The 17,130-nt window shown below is 44.8% G+C and overlaps 1 protein-coding gene across 3 annotated transcripts in view; it reads left to right on the top strand.

Annotated features, from left to right (window-relative positions):
• Positions 1 to 17,130, top strand: part of RADX (RPA1 related single stranded DNA binding protein, X-linked) — a 529,236-nt gene that overhangs the window by 213,881 nt on the left and 298,225 nt on the right. For all 3 annotated transcript variants that reach the window (XM_085608034.1, XM_085608035.1, XM_085608033.1), the window contains exon 4: positions 4,602 to 4,710. In XM_085608034.1, the coding sequence (XP_085464160.1) occupies positions 4,602 to 4,710 (109 nt within the window). The remainder of the gene's footprint in view (positions 1 to 4,601; positions 4,711 to 17,130) is intronic.

Raw genomic sequence — 17,130 nt, 5'->3', positions numbered from 1 at the left:
TGGGAACAGTCCAGCCCGCACTGCCAAGCCAGGTCCTCCCTGGACTGGAAACCAGCATCGTAGGACCGGTTTCGGGGTTTCACCAGTCTTCAGCCAGGATAGCTTGATTCCAGTGGCATGGAGAGCAAGAGACCAACGTCTGGGCATACCCTTCCCACTCGGGGTGACAAATGCAAAAACAACAATTGATGGACAGAATGCAGAACAATGTCATACATTCACCCCAGTACAGAGATCTGGGCCTAAATCCATGTTTTTTTGCTCACCATGCGGTTCCAGTTTGAACCTAGCCATCAATTGTGTGTCTTTTGCTTAATATACATCCAAGGCAGCACAAATATATGTTGATTGTCTACTATGGCAAAAAATGGCACTCGTTACTATGAACAGTCTTACACCCATGTACTTCTGACGGGCCATAAACATGCAAGCAAGCCTAGAAGGCAAGTAGGCTCTGTATTGCCCTCTTGTCTCACCCATCACACACCAAGAATCGTCCCCCTTAACTCACTGATGTAGACAGATCCACCTAACACAGAAACATAACGAGTCACGCTGGTGGTAGCACATTTTCACAAAATGAACAACAAAATCTCGGACACATTTGGAAAATCATTCGTGGATTACAATGCTTACAACAAGAACAGAGAAGGGTCTGTTAACAGTATCATTAGCATAGCTGTTATAGCACGTTCAATTCAACTGTGTGCAGGGGTGTGATGGGCCCACTGCACCCCAATTCTGGCTGTCTTACACTGCCCAACTAATATCAGAGACATTTCTCTTGCATTAGGGCTCATGGCAGCCTTGAAACTGCACCCCAATTCATCAAACACGTTTAGCTCGAAAAGGCAATTCTGCAAGCCCAGTCATTAAGCAAACCCTCAGTATAGCCAGAGCACTCGTAGATACTAACCAAACGGTGTAGCTCCAGTTTAAAGAGTAATCAATATTGACACTGAAGAAGCCTCGATAGAGGCAAACCTATAACATTATGATCCATTCCCCACTCGGAGGGTTTCAACCCTGCCTCAGCATGCTTCAATTTCAATTTACCAGGAACTTGGCACAGGTGTGTGTGCTCGGCCCCACGTAGTCCGAGGTATACGTAATCTTTTAATCTCATTATATAAGGTTGAGGTCATCAAACACATTCATCACATATAAGGTGTTATGAGAAGATGCCGTCAGCTGATTGCTACAGTGAATTACTTATACGTACCCACCCAAAACATTCCACTCCTTTCACGCGTGCGTCGCTTTCCGCAATTACAGTTCTGCGAAGGAGGCAACTTTACTTATGACACACGCACTCTTCCGTCTGATGTTGCCAATGACGTAAGTACGTAGAAAAAAAACACCAAGACGCTACTTCAGCCTGCTCTATTTACAGCAGCTGCTACCTTCTAATGCTGGGTGACGAAACACAACTAAATACAGGGGACGTGGAAGAAGCAAACGTGACAACTGCAGCATCACGTGAGAAGCTGACCTGAAAATAATTAGAGAGAAGAATGAAAACAACATTCTCGCACGTGTAGCAGGAAGTGTTCATCTTTGCTGGGCGTGTGAGATGCTTAAGAAAGCCTATGCTTTGACAGCACTGAGAAGAGGAATGTATTCTGAGAATAGCAGGTGCCGAATGATTTCTAGCTTCCCGGGTGTCAGCCTGACCCTATTCTTCTCGCGGTAGGCTTGGCTTCAAGTCACTTCTAATTACTGGACCCGCTTGAAAGACTTCAACACAGGCCTGTGACGTCATGCATGAAAATCACTCAAGTGCTACAGGGATTCACACAAGAAGCAGGTAATGACTGACCATTGTACAGGGGAGGCGGTGGCGATGTGTGTGTGTGCGCGCGCGTTAGGCAGCTGCGGATGTGGGCGGCGGGGCGTGCGTGCGTGTGTGTGTGTGTGTGTGTGTGTGTGTGTGTGCGCATCTGCGCAAGCGCATCTCAGAAGCACGTCCACAGACCCCGACCCCAATCGCTGCGCGTGCCCCGTCTGTCTCCCTTGAGAGGCATCTCGGCGACAATAGGTCTCGAAAGCGAGACCTAAAAAAGCATTGGCATAGCTAATAGGTCTCGCTTTTGGGACCTTATAAGTATTTAGTTATGTAGCACAATATCCATGGTGCAACAACATCAACTGTTCCATGGCTAAACACTTATAAGGTCCTAAAGGCGAGACCTATTGGCTATGCCAATTCTTGTTTCTGACTTTTTGTCTGGTTTGATATCCCCACAAACAGACCATGGGCATGTTTTCCGGAATCGTTATTTTTGGCGATTGAAAATCAGCGGAAATGTTTCCTCAGCTGCTGGAAAGTTTAAGTGGCAAGCCATTCAACCAAGGAAGAGGGTGGGGTGGGCGTGGACAGTAGCTTGGAAAGTAAATGCGCTTGCTGCATCGCGGCCTACGACAAAATCAAGACCGTCAGGATTAAATGTGGGAGTTGGAAAGATCGACCCAAAAAGCCACATGGAAACGTTTCACTGGTTTCTTCCCGTCGGCGTGTATAGTAAATGGGGCACATCTTTCAATGTCAATAAAATATATTAATGTTGAGCATCTCCTGACTTCGGTTGCTCAAAGGCGAAGGCAGGAAAAGGGTTACGTAAATATCTCTCTGCTACAGAGCGCTCGGGGTGGCATGGTATATTATCATCGTTCTGATGGGGCTGTCTTGAAAACCCCACATCCTGTCTGTAATCATCCCGGGATTGCCTACATAGCTCTCACATTCCTCGCCCCGTTGTCCGCGCTCCCATTGGTGCGGGTGCTGGTCACTCCCCTGCTCTGTGTCCGCTGGTTGGTCGCGACCTTTGCCTGCTCCCGCCCCCTGTCCACTCTGCGGTGTGGCAGGGGCGACAGATGCTGAGTTGCAGGAGAGATCGGCTGGTCTTCCTGGGCTCCCTGGAAGTGCTGCCCCCGTGCCCACAGCTGCCATGGTGGCTGAGGAGATGAAGAACCTCGAGGAGGGACATGGTAAGGAGCTGGGGTCCAGGGGAGGGGCTCTGTCACTGGGGCCCCCAAAGAGCAGAGCTCTTAATGCACGGCCCAACAGAGCAGGGGAAAGGGGAACAGAATGCAGACAGTCACGTGACTCATTGCAGGCTAATGTGATGATAGGAACTGTATGAGAATAAAGTTACTTGGAAGTCTGGGGAGGAAGGAAATGTTTCTACTCCCTGTAAGCGTGTGTTCCGAGAGATAACCGCTCTATTACACCAGTCAAATAATATAATGGCCTCCGGGATAGTTAAGTGTGTTTTGGCCTCAGGGATAGTTAAGTGTGTTTATGATTTGATGGCGTGAGTGGTTCGAAACAGAATAAAGGCTTATGTAGAAGCTATATTGTGATGTATCAGCAAAAAACACTTTTTAGGTCTATTTGCGGAGAGGTTTAGATGTGCGCAACACCTCCTGTCATCACTTCTTCAGTAAAGCACAGCGCGCCCCCTGCTAAAACGAGGCGTGTGCGCACGCGTTTGGCAGCCGCGGATGCGGGGAGGGGGGTCGGCAGCGGCGGAGTGTGTGTGTGTGTGTGTGTGCGCGCGCGCGTGTTCCTGTGTGTGTGCGTGTGCATCTGCGCAAGCGCGTCCACAGACCCCGATCGCTGCGCGTGCCCCGGTCTGTCTCCCTTGAGAGGCATCACGGCAACAATAGTTCTCGTTGGCGGCAGCGCTTCGCGCTGCAACGCCAGCTAGACCTAAAAATATCGACGACTTAATCAAAGTGGGGAAGCTGGGAGCAATCCTTGTTCTAAAAGAGCTGTAAACTCGGCAAAAACAATTACTTGTATACCTCATTATCTTTTACTTTAGTCTTCTCGCCTGGTTTTATGTGTGTTTTTTGAAAACTCACAGGTCAATTAATATGTCGGGTATATCTCATATGTGTTTGACTATTCATGGGTAAGTAGTTATGTAAATGTCCCCCTTGGGCACCTAGAATGTGCTATATGATAGGCCTTTGGCACTGTTACCATGGGAGGGCGCTAGTGTGGACTGATGGTGTGGGTAAGGGCAAACTCGGTGCCGACCAAGCTGAGTGGTGGTTCCTGTCTGGCGGTGATTTTGGGGAGGGAGTTTGCTGGGTATAAACGCAGATATTATATTGGGCTGCTGACCTGACATCTCTGTGAGAAGATCGTCATGACACTCTGAGTATCTGTATTAGTATGCCGCCCGGCCTCCGGGATGTGGGCTGAATGGCTGTGTGCATTGTTATAACGGTGGGGGTGCTTTGAGACACCATGTGTGTACAGGTCGACTTACTGGATGCCTCATTCTTAATTCTGCAATAAAAACATGTTTAAAAAAAAAAAAAAAAAAGTAGTTGTGTAAATGTCTGCGATATGTTAACTCGACTATACAGTGTATATTCCCTAATATATCTGAAATAAATAACTTGTTTCATATTACAGTGACAATAATTGTAAATGTGAAATACGTAAATGTACATCAATATGTAATCAGAAAAATCCCAATTGAGGGCTGTAAAAGTGGGGTTTCCTCACTCTTCATACAAGTTGGGCTTTCTTTATTTGACCCAACCACAAACTAAATGTTCATGGTCTTTTTTTTTATATTTTTCAGAATTAAGTTTGAACGCGCAAAACCCATCAGCAATCGTTAATGTCGTACCAGACAAACAAGTTAAAGCAGAGTGGAAATTACCTGACGTAAAATATAACTTTATTACAAGGTGAAAACAATGTTGATTCGTAGTTCTAACAAAGCACTGTACTGTGAGTAAATATTTAGAAATATGCATTTTATCGCCGAGCTGGAATTTGTTCATACGGTCCGGGAGGTGTTCATTAAGTAAATAAATGCAAAATGTATCTTTGTCTTTATTGCGTCGTTCAAATTTAGAAGTTCATCCTTTCCTCTATACAAACTAATATTTCAACAAGGCTAGGGTGCCATACATATGTAATTACTCAAGTGGTAAGATTGTAAGTGTCGGAGGGTACCTTGTGAAGCAAAGCATGACGCCATTGCTAATCCATTCATGCCTCATTTGTAGTTAGTAATCTGATGCTTGCTTTCATTTATTAGTTAGCTTCCATTACGGAGTAGCTTTTTGTCCCTAGTTCTTGATTGGTTGCTTACGCGTTGTGCTGCACCCCATTGTGCTGATGCCATTTTTTCTTCAGTTTTCTTTCTGTTGTCCAATAGGGAACAGAGTCCTTAGTTCTTTAAGACATCTTATACTTTGGGAAGAATTTCTGCCATGTCCCTTCCAACCTCCGGTCTTCTTTCTGTCTCATGGCAAAAGACATCTGCTCTACTGTACTATTTCTTTCTATGGAGAGATTTGTTGCTGTTCTTTTTTTTAATTACTGGCTGAAGTTCCTCAGTAGAAACCATATAGTTAAAGGCCACAGGATCCCTGTACCCCGAAGGGCTATGGGAACTTCCAGCAACTCTCATTGTAGGTATCGGGACACTTGAGAACCTTGTATAGCCATTTGCTTCCAGTGGTAAATTTGTTGGACCCTGGCCAGGTATTGGCCACCATTCTCCAAGCTCACAGTTCATGGGATGCGCAAGAGGGCAGAAGCAAGCTTGGACATTGACGTAATTGAAATTGTTTCGGGAGAGCTAGCCTTTATTTCTTTCGCTCCCCCTTGCACCATTTGTTTGATGGCATGTTTAACACTGAAGGAAGGAAATAAAAACTGAGACTATGGAAAATGTGTACTCCACTTTAGTGTATGTGCATTGCCTCGCCTCTGTTATATCCTTTTGACAAATATCATTTACACCAAAGGTTGTGGAGTATGGGCACAGTGAATGCTGCTTTAAGGGGCATGAGTAATATAGAGTGGCTATTGGTGTTTGGCAATATTGTTAACCAGACAAATACTATAATCATCAGCAAATCAGCACATGATGATCATTTATCAAGCAGGAATAAGCATGAATGGAAGCATAGGATTGCGATAGATATAAACACTGATCACTTAGCTGGCATATTTTTAGACATATAGGCACTTAGTATGTCAACCAAAGGAATGCCCCAAAGGTAGTTAGGGAGAGTCAGACTAGTAGGAATGTAGTGGAAGGCCAAGCGAAAGGTACACTAATGTCAAAATGGAGACTATATTTCTTAATGCTTTCTATGGCCCAGTTGCTATAGCCTGCTAGTGCTGCCTGCCATGTTTGCAGCATACCACCAGTTCCTCTCTGTGTCTCGCAGTCATTAAGACTGGCACCATCTTTTGACTTACCAACACCTAGCATTAACAAACTGCAAGGTCGCGTGTGTAAGGAGTTCCTGCAGGCAGAGTGTGGGATGGCTTTTGTGAGCAAGCACTCCACATACACTAGTGCAAGAATTGGGAAGTTGCACTGCATCTTTTTCCTTAGCTGCTGAGCTTGCTTATGGTTAGTTCCACAACTTTGAGTTTTAGTGCCCCAACCCTATCCCAATTATATCTGTTTGCACATATACATTGCACCAGCGCTATACTGCCAGCCCGTAGGTGGTGTTCCTGGGCGTGATGCATTGTTGTGGATTTATAGGTATACCTGCTATTTTGCCCTATGGCCGTATAATTTTATATTTACTTTTGCTAATGGATACAAGTAATGTGTATATTGCACTCTTAGTTCTTTCACACTGGCACCCATCAGTTGTCATGCGAAAGGCAAAGGCTGTGAACAGAGTTAAGTATGATTAGCTCTTATATTCTTAAAATGTCTTTCAGTGAATTATCAAACTCTTAAACAACCATATTCAATTTGCTGTGATTTGCCAACTATTTCAAAATCGCGTTTCTCACAGTGATTTAACGTGTAAATGAGGCCAGTTCAAAGGTGGTAATATTTTGATAATTCCACATCAAAGCTAGTCCCAAAAGCACAACACTGGCGTCTGGTGGATGCTAAGATTAAGGTCAAGGCACTCTGCAGCATGCATAAAGCCAGAGTAAAGGGTCAGAGTGACGGCAGAAGCCAGCACCCATTATGAACCATCCCAGGATCTTCACTCTGCACACAAGATTTTCCAGCAACCCTTGAAGTGACTCAAGTGAAGAGGCAGATCTCTGGTGTCCCATCACCCAAGCCTATTTAATACAATAGACCATCCCTGCAGGCAGTAACGCGATCTGTTCAATCTCCCCTTTAAATGAACTCCGTTCTGGTCAGTTGTTGCAATCGAAGACTACAGAGTGCAGTAAGTTACCTTTGAAATGTAGTTTTCTTTTTCCTGTTTCACATACTTTGTCAATTAGTCCGAACTCTGAAGGCAACTATCAACTCTAACGCTAAACAAGCATTTGCAATGCAGCAGGTCTAGCATTTGCGAGAGTTTAAGCTATTGGCATTGTAAATGACAATGCCTTTTATTTATGTGTTGGTTTTTCAAACATAAACAAAAAGCATTGTCATTTACAATTCCAATAGCTTAAACTCTCGCAAATGCGAGACCTATTGCATTGCAAATGCTTTTTATTTTTTGCCATCTCGCAATTGCTTATTACTGCTAAACACTGAGCAAGATGTTCATGGGTGTGCATCTAGTTGTTAGGCCTCCGCCATCTTTACGAGGGTGATCTTATGCAACCCGAGGTTATCACCCAACATCTCGAAATAGGCGATCGATGACATTATAACAGGTATGCCCACATTTACTCTCCTACTTGCAATAGAGCGTTGCATGAAAAATTACAGAATTTAGCAAGAAGCACCCACAGACAATGCTCAAAAGATTTCATGTTTGTTTTCATGTCCAGTTTACTACTTTTGAAAGTACCAAAGGCCTGAAGTCACTTTATTAAAAAAAATACCATCCAACCACGATTAGACAACAAGATATACTGTACACGGAAAGAACTGTGTAGTCCACACTAATACCATGATACTACTGACCTGGCAAATGTTCCCACAACCTTATATGGCTAGCCATCGGGATCTTCGTTGGGTTTCGTTGCGTTTGTGATTAATGTCCCTTTACAAAGCACGCCACTGCCCCCAGGAGCCTCCAACCAGTGAAGACCATTTGAAGGGGGAGGGTTTGCTCGGAGCCACACGCACTCAATCCTGTGCCTTGTGCCCTATCGTTGTTGTGGAATCTGTATGGAGAGGGGCTGTGAGGCAGCATCAGCTGCCCTGGATAGAGCGGCATCCTAGTGTGTGTGCAGAATAAAAGCCTAACTAAAGCAAGGCGCAGGAGGCTATTAAAGCATTCCGTGCTGCAAAAATAAATATATATTTTTTGTGTTAAATTAACCCACATTTTAAAAATAAGACACATGGGTGCCATCGCGAGCCAATCATTTTAAAAAGATGCCACGCTGGCGCAATTACCGTCATGCAGTGTTATGAGAGAAAAAAACATACAATGTTTAAAAAATAGAGTAAACAAAAGAAAGGTGCGTGGCCACCATTGCTAGAGCGCTTAAAACAAATACAAAGACATCGTGTATATGCCAGATGTGGATTGGGAGAGGAGGGTAGGGAGCGTCTTTCAACAACAGCCAGGAGAAAGTCATTAACAAAATAGTGCTCACAGACTGTAATTAAAACACACCGAGAAACAACACATTTTAAAGGTCAAGTCCTCATGGGAGGTAACAGTGGTGAGGGAAGTACTAAGGAGGGACTAATAAGCCTGTTAACAAATCGAAAGCCAACATTTACAAAGGACAGTAGTAGTAGCCAAAAAGGTGGGCTGAGAGTACGCGGTGTTTCAAATCCATACCTCAATACAGGATGTCTTGAAGAGGCAGCGCAAGCGCTGCTAGGCGAGACCTAAAAAACCGTGTTATCAGTCTAGAAAAAAATCAGGGTGACCAGTCAAAAAGAGTTACTTTCTCACAAAACCGTAGCTATCAATTTGATTCACCAAGTATTAATAGCTTTCTTCTAACGCCTTAATATTTACAACTCAAAATCTTTGGTTAAACATATTTTGAGACTGTTGAATGAGCTTAATAAAACTATGGCATGGGACTGATTCTAATATATAGTAGGTGTTTCTTAATTGTAGTTAAGTGTATGACGTAGAGGTTGTTTCTGAAGCAGGGGATGTTGATGAAAAGGCTAACCTCCCCATCAGAAGGGCTGTGGCATAAATAAGCAGTATACATTTATTTGCAATAATTATATATTTAGGAAAAAGCTCAACATTTCCAAGAAAAATTAAAAGGGACCAAATGGTAGCTAAAGAGTAGAGAAACAAAATATCAGACTTTCTGGTACAATTATGAATTAAACTAATTCAGAAGAACTTGTGATGGTGATTCTTGATAAATGCTCCCTATTTGAATTCTGACGTTTGTTTCTAATAGAAAACCACGTTGGTTGTTGAGATTAGAAGGCAGGGTCTTCCTTTCAAAAGGTTGAGACACTCGGGTAGGAGGTAACTTCTAAGTTCCATTTCACGCCCTTGGGGTACAGTCACAGCAGATAGGTCCTGTTAGGGTTCCAACCTACCTCCAACTCTGCCTTATAGCTTCCACTTCAATCCAGACACCAGCAGGGGTGTAACTTCCATTGGTGCAGCAGATACACTGGGGCCAACTGAAATCTTATTACAGTATTTCACAGTTCAAACAGCGTTTAGGTGGCCCATTTCATTTCGTGCACTAGGGTCCATAGCACACCGGTTACGCCAACACATTGCCTGCATCAGTTCAGCCTTACAGGGAATGGGGGTACACAGAATACTACTCAGCTCTGTGTGTGCAGTTTGCACATCAAGTCCTATGGCACACAGACTAAATGTGTAAGAGCATCAGGGGACTTACTCATCAGCAATTTCGAAAGAGATCTTCTGTTTGAAGTGGATGAGTGCAGTGCGATAAAGCTTGGTAGCCACCTCAATAAGATGATGACTGTCGAACAGAAAATCCCCTTTAGCAGCAGCAGCGCCCAATGATAAACAAAACAGCAGATGGGTTCGTTTTCAGGTAAGACAAACAAAAGACACAAACCTTTAAAGCTCCAAGGCCAGATAACCATATCTGTCTGTACATGTTGATTTTATCTATTAAAAACTGCCAACCATTTTGAAATAACAATGTAGGTGTACATGAATACACTGTTTGGAGCTATCAAAGTATTTTTATTTGCTTTTAATATGCCTTGAGATCGAAGGACATATTTTAAAAGAATACAGCAAGAGAAACAATCAGTTTGTGAAATTCTATGGAGTATACAGCTTACTGATGTATACATAGGGTGCATGTAGAATGATTACAATCTCATTAAAACTCAAATGATATCTTGTATTCTTCATACAAAAATTAAAATTAAATATTTTATACAACTATGTGAAAACATGGACAAAATACGCATTGGCAAGAAAAATTTAGGTAGTGTTTCTTAGGTAAAGTTCTTAATGTGTGAGAGTAAACTAATCTTTAATTTGCAAAAGACCAGTCTGATGTCATCATCATATACACTGGAAGTGTGCAGCCGTGCATTTGAAAGCAGCAGAGCAAAGAATAGTCATGAGCGGCCAGGGGATGAAAGGACCTAGGGTACCAGTATCCATTAGGAGAGGTAATGTGAAGACACCTCACAGGTGGAATGCCTGGGCAGGGAAGGAAGTTGGTGAACATTGAAGGTATTACACTATGTAAGCAATTGCAGAACACAAAATAGTTGGGTTCGGGCATGGTGCAGAAAGACCACAAACGTCAGTACATGATGGAGAGGATGGGGTAAATAGAGGAAAGTGCTGGAAATAAAGAGAGAATGAACTAGAGAAAGATCGAGAGAAATACTTCTATAGTGCTAGCGAAGCAACACAGGCGACTTACGAGTGTCTACAAAGGCAGACACTTAAATTCACTGAAATTTCTTCATCATAAAACTAATTTCCGGCAATTGCACGTATTCTACAGTCCGTGCTTGAGAATAGATTGGTTCGCATTAGTAATCAATTGCAAACAAACTTGTTTCAGGTGTAGCGCTAAGAAGCCATCATTTTGTGAGTTCATGGAAATGTTGGTGATATCTACAAGAGGGACCTCCATCTTGATCTGTCCAGACTTTGTCAGCAAGAACAATGTTACGTTTTGTCAACAAGAAAATTCTTGGTGTTCCCTTCAAGTAAACATATGAGAACAAATTTAGAACGAGAAACCAATACAGCATGTTTAGGAAAATAAAGCAGGTAATTGGCATCAAGCTCCAGAAATAATGGATAGAACTGCAAATATATAAATTTGATATCCATCTCTTACCACTGACTACAAAATTGATCTTTTTGCCGAAAATAATGTTTTGAACGTCAATTATAATTTATCGCCAAGGTCAGAAGCCGCTCTCACTTACGTTCAGGGCCACTGGGAATATATTCTTACGAGGCATGGAGGCTCTTGTTTACCACTATTTGCTGTACTTGCTACATAATCAAACATCTGCTTGTTTGCTGATCTTAATAAAAACATATTGTTTCTGGTTAAAAAGAATTCTAAATGCTGCAAACTAGGTACAACGTCTCAATTCATATTTATAAAGTTAAGAAATCAGCTGTTATTTGCTATATTCAAACATTCAAACTGGAGAGAATTGTATACATTTTCTAGCACATCGCCTAATGCAAGAAATTAATTTAGCATAAAAATCAAAACTGAACCTTGAACGAGAGGGATTATGCGGTTGAGTATAGTATGTCACTTGCCATTCACTGGAGGAATAGCTAATTAGCAAAAAAGAGCTGCTGTTCTAGAGAAGAAACTGACAACAGTAAGGACTTTATCTCCGGACAAATAAGTCTAAAGGATGGAACAGGATCACGCATTATCACAAGCATGCCATTTTAAAGAAAAACATACATTCATCTTTGAAACACTGAAACGCCCATAAACAGCCAAACTTGGAAGCCTAGTTCACAAATAGCGCCTACTTCCTTGGTGAGAGGCCACTTCTTTAATACCCACCATGCACATTCTTGAGCTGCTATATAGCTGCATAAAGGAAAGGCTTACCTGCAAAATCTAATCATTCGGAAGGAGCCTTTGTCCAGAGACCATAGTGGACTAACAGACAGTCTTCACTAACAAAGGTTGTGCATTGTAAGTCTGCACCCCAACATACCTGCTTTATCACTGGACAAGAAGAAAAAGTTACTTACCTTTGTTAATGTCTGTGCGGTGGACACTTTGTCTAACCACAAATTATTTATCTCTTGAATTCCCCCCAGGCGACCGTCTAGATCGGAAACTTTTCAAGCAATTGCTTCTGCACTAATAATGGCACCTTCACACTCCTCACTGGCTTCGTCCCAGCTCCAAAAGTGATGATGCACAACCAAATGCAGAAAGACCGTTACCCACAAACTCCTAACCAGCAGACTGGACTAGTAGAACGCCCTCTACGAGGAATCAACAAACCTCTACTCAAATTCCAGACCATCCAGAGCGCCGCAGCCAGACACGTTCTCGGCATCCCACGACAAGACCACATCACCCAGCACCTACGAGACCTCCACTGGCTCCCCGTCGAAAAGAGTGCCTTTCAGGCTGCTCACTCACACCTACAGATTCCTCCACAACACCAGACCCCAATACCTCAACAAAAGAATCTCCTTCTAGGCACCCAAGAGAAACCTCTGCTCCACTGACCTCGCCCTTGCCGAAATCCCTCACATCCGCGGAGCCAGAACTGGAGGAAGAGCCTTATCCGAAATTGCGGCCAAGACCTTGAACAAACTCCACATCATACGAACCCCCCCCCCCCCCCCCCCCCCCCCCTCTGCAAGTATTCAGGAAGAGCCTCAAGACCCAGCTCTTGAGACCCTCACGAGTGAGAAGTGCACTTCACAAATCCTGGATTGCTTGATTGATTGAGGCGCCATGCCTGTAATTTCAGGTCAGTTTACAACAGAGCATTACATTCCTTTAGATACAGAGTCTCAGCAACAGACCGAGAACAGTGAGTGTCCAAAATAGAACATGGAACCTTAATACATAGAAATGCACTTCTAGGATGGGAAGGAGGGTGGGTGAGAGATCTGCAGTTAGAGTATCCTCTAGAAAGAATTACTGACAAATACTTCTAAATGCAGACTCAACAGCTTTTGAATAGATACCAAAGCAGTACCACCCAAAAATTAGGGCAGATGGGTCTGAGGAGTGGGACATCATTCAGAAAGTCCTGCAGGGCTTAGTAGAGCCAAAAGCCCTCCCTATGAATCCGAGTCAAGTCAGTAATGCCTCTTAAAGGTGTGGACATATGCCCATGTGGCTGCTTGGCAAACACCCATCACTGTAACATTTCTGGCTTAGGGAGTAGTGGCAGCTTTAGTTCTGGTAGAATGAATGAATGTAAAGGCCCTCGGGGGGGCTCGCATTGGCCCGAGAAGGAGAGAGAATTCTTTGAAATGCGTCGGCCAAAGGACTACCATACAGGATGTGAAGCTGGCTGTCTTTCATTAAATAAAGGATGTTCCTAACCTGCGTGGGAGTGCGGCTTCGATTTGCTGAGCAAATTTTGGGTGATATATACAGCTACACACACACACAAGATCTTTCAAGAAATGCATCACAACTGGTAACTTACAAAAAAGAGGGCATATTAGGCCAACACAGGAATAACCTTTAATAGAGCTCAGCTCACGATGAAGGCCTTGCCAGAAAAAACACTGGACAAAAAGAAGCACATCAGAAAGTTTCACCTACAGCGTAACGACCAACAGTCATCTCACTAGCCCACAAATATTGCAGGATGCCTAAAATAAATCTGTCTCTACTTTATGAACAAGCAACCAAGACATCCACCACTTCCTCTGGCAGATCAAATCTGCTCAGCTTGTGCTGTTCATTCTCGATGCTTGAATGTGTACATTGTGGAGGTTCACATAGAAAACCATGGCCTGCTGTTGGGCGAGCAGGTCCTCTCTAATAGGTAGACTGGATATGAGCTAGACATTTAGACTCAGCAGGCTGGCATAGTAGACACTCCTAGTCCAAATAGGACCTTCAGGATGATCCGAACCTGGTTCCTCCTGACTTTTCTCAGAACCATAGGAAAGCAGCAGCTGAGGTGTGAGCACATAACGGAGACCGAGACCCATGGCAGGCATAGCAGACAGGTTACTCACCTTTGGTATTGCCATATCTGGTAGAGACTACCTAGCCACAGATTCCTTACCTAGGCGTGAGAATGGATGGGGAAATGTTTTTCTGCGCAGTACCCCAGTACACCGGTAGGTGGCGTCAATCTTCTCTGCATGCTGGCATCGGCTGCGCTGGATGAGACGTGCTCGGTGCCTATATAGGTGCCACCCCAGCGTGCTGATGTCAGTTTCTTTTCTTGACTTTCCATGCAAGAACGCAGAGCTATGAAGAACACTGACCACTGCTGTGGAAAACTAGGTCCCTGAAAGGGGAAAGCCCTGTCCCTGGAAATCCGTTCACAGATTAAGTCGGATGGGTGGGTCGGTAAGGAATCTAGGGCTAGAAAGAGTCTCTACCAAATAAGGCATTATTGAAGGTAAGTAACTTGTCCATCTGAAAGAGACTTCTAGCAGCAGATTCCTCCAAATGTGGGTCTTCAAAACAATCTCATACCGAAAAATCATGCAGGACTGAACCAGCTAAGTGCCCCTCTTAGCGCACCTGACTGTTCAAGCAGTAATGCTTTGTGAACATGTGCAAGGAAGCCCACGTTACTGCCTGTCAGATGTCCAGGACCGAGACTCCGCATGCTAACGCAGTGGTAGCAGCCTTGACTTTGGTGGGGGGGGGGTTGCTTCTTGACCAATCCGTAGCAGATTTTAATGAAGAGCACGACCCATTAGGAGATGGTCCATTTCTGCACAGTCTTTCCTTTCTTTGCTCCGACATACCCCACGAACAGTTGGTTGTCCACCCAGAACTCTTTCGTGTGGTCAATATAGAACGACAGCGATCTTCTGGGTCCAGTCAGTGAGACCGCTCCTCTTCCTTAGAGGGATGTGGCAGAGCGTAAAAAGTAGGCAGAGCAATGGACTGGCCTACATGAATGGTAGTGATGACTTCTGGTAGAAAGGAAGCTCTAGTTCATGGAAGCAGCTTGTCTGGGTAGATGTTCAGGTGTGTAAGCTTGGTCAAAAGCTTATTGACCCTTTGGGCAGATGCTATTGCCAACAGGAAGGTGGTCTTGATGGGAGGGACCCTGACTAGACAGTTGTGCAAGGGCTCAAAGGGCGCACAGATTAGGAATGTCAGGAGAAGATTAAGGTCCCACTGAGGCATGATAAAGGGAGTAGGAGGAGGAAACGTATGTTGCAAAGCTTTCAAGAACCTATGTGCAATAGAGGATTTGAAGCGGGATGGCTGGTTAGGCAACCGCAGAAATAGCAGAAAGAAAACCCTTTAATGTTGCCAGAGCAGAGTCCTGCTGGGCAAGAGAAAAAAGAAAGAGAAAAACCTGAGAAAGGGGAGCAAAGAGGGTGGTCAACCTGCTTTTCTGCTCACCATGCCACTAACTTGCCCCAACGACTGGCGCATACCGTTTTGGTGGAGGAACGCCTGGCTGGCAGAATAACGCTGCAGACTTCAAGCAGAAGGCCGAAAGCTGTCAACTGGTGTCACTCAATTTCCACGCAAGAAGACAGTGTGTTGACCGGTTCGGTGGAGAACCCTCCCCTGCTATTGTGACTGAAGTTTCCCCCAAAGGGCCAGCCTGATTGGAGGACCAATGGTCATGCTCAACAGCTCGGTATGCCACACTCTCAGAGTCCAGTTTGGAGCCACAAGGATGACTTGGGACTGGGCGTTCCTAATCTTCTTGAGAACTCTGGGCATGGTTGGTATGGGTGGAAAGGCATACAGGAGGTCTGAGCTCCACTTGAGACGAAAAGCATCTCCAAGCAAGATTCACATTGGAAACCCCAGCGCACAGAACTGCTGACATTGTGCATTCTCGGCAGTGGCAAACAGATCTAATCAAGGCTCTCCTCGCTGCTGAAAGACCTGGCACACCATGCAGATGGAGACACCATTTGTGATCTGACAGGCATCTTCACTGAGATCGTCCGCCCTGGTGTTCAGAGAGCCCACCAGGTGTTGAACCATCAGGGAAATACCCTGACATTCCAGCCATGTCCAGAGACGCAGGGCCTTTTGACAAAGGGTCCACGACCCTACCCGAACTGTTTGTTGCAGTACAACATGATGATGAATTTGTCTGTGAACACCTGCACTAGTCTTCCCTTGATGGAGAGTAGAAAGGCAATTAATGCCAGACGGATCGCCCCAAGCTTCAGAAGGTTGGTGTGAAGTCCAGATTCCGCCAGAGACTAGAGGCCTCTGATGTCAGACTCTACCATCTGCCTGCCCCATCCCAGGAGTGACTCTTCTGTCACCACTGTCAGATCTGGTAGGGGAAAAGAGAGGGGTCTGCTGCTGACCCAATCACGGTTTGTTAGCCACCACTGTAGATCTTTTGCAGTTCCCTCCGAAATCTGGACCATGTCAAAGAGATTTCCCAAATGCTGCACCCACTGGAACTTCAGGGCTCACTGCAGCACCCGCAAATGCCAGTGGGATGCAGGAGGCCAGCAGCCTCAGTCTCCCCTAAATACAGGGTAGAGGCTGAAACATTGGCATCATAGTTTGAATATACTGGAAGTGTCATTTGGAAGGATAGGCACGAAACTGCACAGTGTCCATAACATCTCCGATAAAAGGGAGCATCTGAGAGGGAGTCTGGTGTGACTTTGGTACGTTGATAGTGAACCCTAGCAAATGCACAGGAGGTCCGCCGAAGTCTGGATGTGGGAGATAACAGCCTGGGGCTAGCTGGCCTTTAACAGTCAGTCATCAAGATAGGGGAAGACTGGCAACCCTGATCTCCGCAGATGACCTTCAACCACCGCCATCACCTTGGTTAATGCCCATGGGGCACTGGTAAGGCTAAAAGGGAGCATAGCAAACCAAGTCCTCGTGGCCTACTGTGAACCACAGGTAACGCCTGTGGGCAGGCAGGATAGAAATGTGGAAGTATAAGCCCTGCAAATTCAATGCCACCATCCAATCTCCTGAGTCCACGACAGACAAGACTTGAGAGAGTGTGAGCATTTAAAACTTCTCCTTGAGGAAGACATTGAGTGTGCAGGCCTAGGATAGGACGAAGGCCTCAGTCCTTCATGGGCACCAGAAAGTAGCAGGCATAGAAA

Source organism: Triturus cristatus, chromosome 5_2, assembly GCF_964204655.1.
Source record: "Triturus cristatus chromosome 5_2, aTriCri1.1, whole genome shotgun sequence".
In the NCBI taxonomy this organism is placed as follows: domain Eukaryota; kingdom Metazoa; phylum Chordata; class Amphibia; order Caudata; family Salamandridae; genus Triturus; species Triturus cristatus.
The sequence above is the reverse complement of the archived record's forward strand: the minus strand, read 5'-3'. Positions and strand labels throughout refer to the sequence as shown.